Genomic DNA, 3671 nt, shown 5'->3' on the forward strand with positions numbered 1-3671 from the left:
TGCACACAACTTTCTCAGTGAGGTACTCAGATGAGTACCTGGAGTCAGTGTTTGGTACTCCAACTTCCGGCTCCCTCAAAGTTCCCATGAAGCCCTCTGTATCGCGAATATCAGCGGGTGGGGGTGCTAGTGGAGTATGATGAAGCCCTCTGTATCGCGAATGTCAACGGGGGGGGGTAGTAGTAGAGTGCAGAGCTTCGTGACCACAGAGCGTGTGAACGTTGTGATCAGCTGTTTTAGCGCAGTGCTGCTGTACAGGCCGACGTTAACAGCAGCCCTGTCTTTGCACACGGAGACCGACTCCGTCGTCCGGTGATCTAACCGCCTTATGGAAAAGCTTCACATATACATCGGTACGCAAATGCGCTTTGTGACACAAGTGACGGTACGCATTTCAGATTGTTGCCGCGCATGCGTACCTGCGTACCACTTATGTGCACCCCTGGTTATAATGTCTGATTTAGCCAGTTAGCTCCTGTTAGCTATAGCAACCAATCAAACACCCGTTATAAATAAGCTCAGTACAAAAATATGAAACTACTTAAATGAACAACACGAAAAGGCCAAATATTCACCATAAATAACCCTGCCTTTTTCGCCAGGTTATATTCATGATCGGTGCGATAGTATTCTTGACAAAAGTTTTTTTGAATACATTTAATTCTGAATAAATTGCAAGCAAAAAGGATTTGAGTCCACGAACAAATATTTCAGTTTGGCCTCTAGTTCTGTTCGAGATCAAATTAATTAATTATTTTTGAACTGAAAAAGCTAATATCTTTACAAAATATGATATTAAAATGTAAATGTACTCTTTCTGTGAGGTGAACATTAATGATATACTGATCTTGTTACCAGGTGATATAAATTCATCCCTCAATAGATAACTGCTAATTAGACAGTACTAATCACATTTCTAAGCCATCACTAATTCAATAACACGGTGGCAATAATGTCGCAATATTTCCGTTCCTCGTGTCACTCACCTGGCAGAAAATGAGCATGTTCCAGATTTTACAGCCTTTTCTGTAGGCAGTCAGCTTCTTCTCTATCTCCTCTGGGACAGGGACACAGAGAGAGATGTGTCACTTTTCACACGGATCCTTGGTGGTGATATATATAAATTGGCTATCCCTCAAGAGATGCTAACGAACACGACTATGAAAACAATGAGTCATCTCTGCCACAGCGAGCTGAAACTTATTCCACCCTCATCTGTTCCACATTTACACTGGGACACTCATTTTCACTAGACAGCTAATAGCCCCACACGTATTACACTCACCGAGGATATCATCAAATGTGGCATGTTCATGGTCCTTTAAATAGAAAGGGAAAACAGAATTATTACTTCATTAAGTGATATATAACCAAATTAAATGAGCCACTGATTTTCTTCACAAAACGTTAGATCGCTCAGAGCCATTAATAAAATCACAATTCATTTAGACAAAGAGTTGTGATTTGTCTTGTTCACAGATACATAACGTCGCCCTCCACATCTAAACACTGCTCGGCGGGCAACATTTGATCAATTAACTGTTTATCAGACCACAAAGAATTAGCTAACTCTCTCTCCCTTTCTCTGAGAAAAACCAAACATTGACTTGAATTAAATGTATTATGTCAACACATTTCACCCTAACTGTATTAGGTTAGTTCAAAGCAATAATATTTAAAGTAATTAAAGTCAACGGTTCATTTTTTGTACTCACTTCCTACTGCGTAAGGAACTTGACTGAGGGTCAACTGACTGACACACTTTGACTGACACTCACATTTTGCATCTCACAACAAGCTAATGGTACTTTGTTCTTTTCCTGTATAAAAACAGCAGAAGATGTTCTTTCCTATTTCCATCTGATAAAAAGGGCAATGTACCACATATCAAAGCCAGGCTGCTCTAACTATGTAAATTGCTTGTAAGCTAAATCATTTAAAGAGCATTATTGGCTCTTCTGCATTCTGACAAAAATGAACATTGGACCATTTTTCATTCATCTCCTAAGGTTGCTTTTTGTTTCTTAGTTTTGTTAGTTTGGACACTTAAATGAATAGAGCACAACATGGGTGTTACGTATAAAGCTATTCATGGCTGCTACTCACATAAAGAATGGGGATGATGGAGGGGTCGTCCCTGCGAATAATGTTGGGAACATATTCAGCCTTCGGGACCTTGGAGGATATCAGCTGTGGAAAACAGGACACGTGCAGAGAAACATTAGCTGTAAGACAGATACTTTGTGTTTAGGTAAATGTGTTAAGCCCAGATCCTCACCATGATCTTAGGTGGCATGAAGTCCTCTTCCTCACAGGCCACTCTCTCCATCTCCCTCTCCTCCTCCCAGTCGGCATACTCGTCCAGCCCTTCATCTAGTGTCCCTGTGGAGGTCTGAAGCTCCCCACCTGACACACACACACACACGCACACACACACACACACACACACACACACACACACACACACACACACACACACACATATGTAAACCAAGGTTCCATCTTGTTGACCCAGTGCAGAACAGATAACTGGCCCAAGTGATTTATGTTTACTTAGGTCTATGTTGTAGTTCAGTTTTCATTGAAAAATGAACTGATTTGATATACAAATGTTGTTCTTGGCTGTATCACAACAGAAAAGAGCACAAAACCCCTATATCTTAAATACATTTTCATTTGTATTCTTATGACCAAACTTCACTTAAGGGACAGACTTGATTTTTCTTTTTGATTTCAATATTAGAATTGTTTTAGTGAAGTGAAGAATGTTGTGATCGATATCAAATGATACAGATGGCATACTGTATTGACATGTGTTTCCAGAAAGCGTGGGGTCAAATATGTGGCCACACAATGTTTTGGGTTATAGGATAACTCAACATTCCATTTAACCAAATGACAAAAAATCTACATTTAGCATCAGGGGAATTGCCATTCAAACTTGATTTGTGAAGAATGAAAATAATTGCCCCATACTATGTTATCAAAATCAAATCAAAGGTTCCAAAGATATAGCGACAGACGCACGTGTTAAAGAGCTGAGTTTGCAGACTCAAGTTATCAGTGATAGAATGCTAGAACTCAGCAGTACACAGTCAATATGAACAACACGATACATTATTTTTGTAAAGTAAATGTTGGTACATAGTCACTGACACTTACATAAACACACCAGACCAGATCACCATCAAGACCATTGTAAGGTTATGTTATCTGAACATGCACAGTGCTGTTGCTCCATGCATTAAGAGTGAATGCATCCTGATGTTATGGTACACACTGCAAAGCATGAGTGCATGAATACGTGCTGCTCACAGCAAACATAGAGTACAGAGAAAGACTTACTCTGGACCTTCACCCTGCGGCTGCCCACCATCCTAAGTTGTTTGCGGAAGTTTCTACAATTTTAGGGAAGAGAAGAAGGAGACAGAGACATCCTGAATGAGGAACAGTGCCAGAGAATGAAAGACGGGTAAAAGCTTTTAAAAAGTCTAGCCAGAGCTGTGGCAAAATGGTCAGAATAATAATAATACATGTTATTTTTATAGTGCTTTTCCTGGTGCTCAAAGCGCTTTACAAGCTATTGTTTCCAGCAGCTAGCTCTGTCTGCAGCACATGCTAACAAGTTAGCACACTCTACAATAAGAGCATGAGCCTCTCATGTTTTATTA

General features: G+C 40.1%; 1 protein-coding gene across 1 annotated transcript; it reads right to left on the reverse strand.

Annotated features, from left to right (window-relative positions):
- Window positions 1-982: 982 nt before the first annotated feature.
- On the reverse strand, window positions 983-3376 carry LOC104950215 (NMDA receptor synaptonuclear signaling and neuronal migration factor-like; the record flags this gene model as incomplete). Its single annotated transcript, XM_010776701.1, has 5 exons — window positions 3346-3376; window positions 2279-2406; window positions 2107-2190; window positions 1286-1319; window positions 983-1057 (listed from the first exon to the last, which is right to left on the reverse strand). Coding segments are annotated over exons 1-5 (352 nt in total), but the record flags the coding sequence as incomplete, so codon positions are not given.
- Between the last annotated feature and the right edge of the window lie 295 nt (window positions 3377-3671).

The sequence above is a fragment of the Notothenia coriiceps genome, unplaced genomic scaffold, assembly GCF_000735185.1.
Source record: "Notothenia coriiceps isolate Sejong01 unplaced genomic scaffold, NC01 NC01_scaffold00017244, whole genome shotgun sequence".
NCBI classification, from domain to species: Eukaryota; Metazoa; Chordata; class Actinopteri; order Perciformes; family Nototheniidae; genus Notothenia; species Notothenia coriiceps.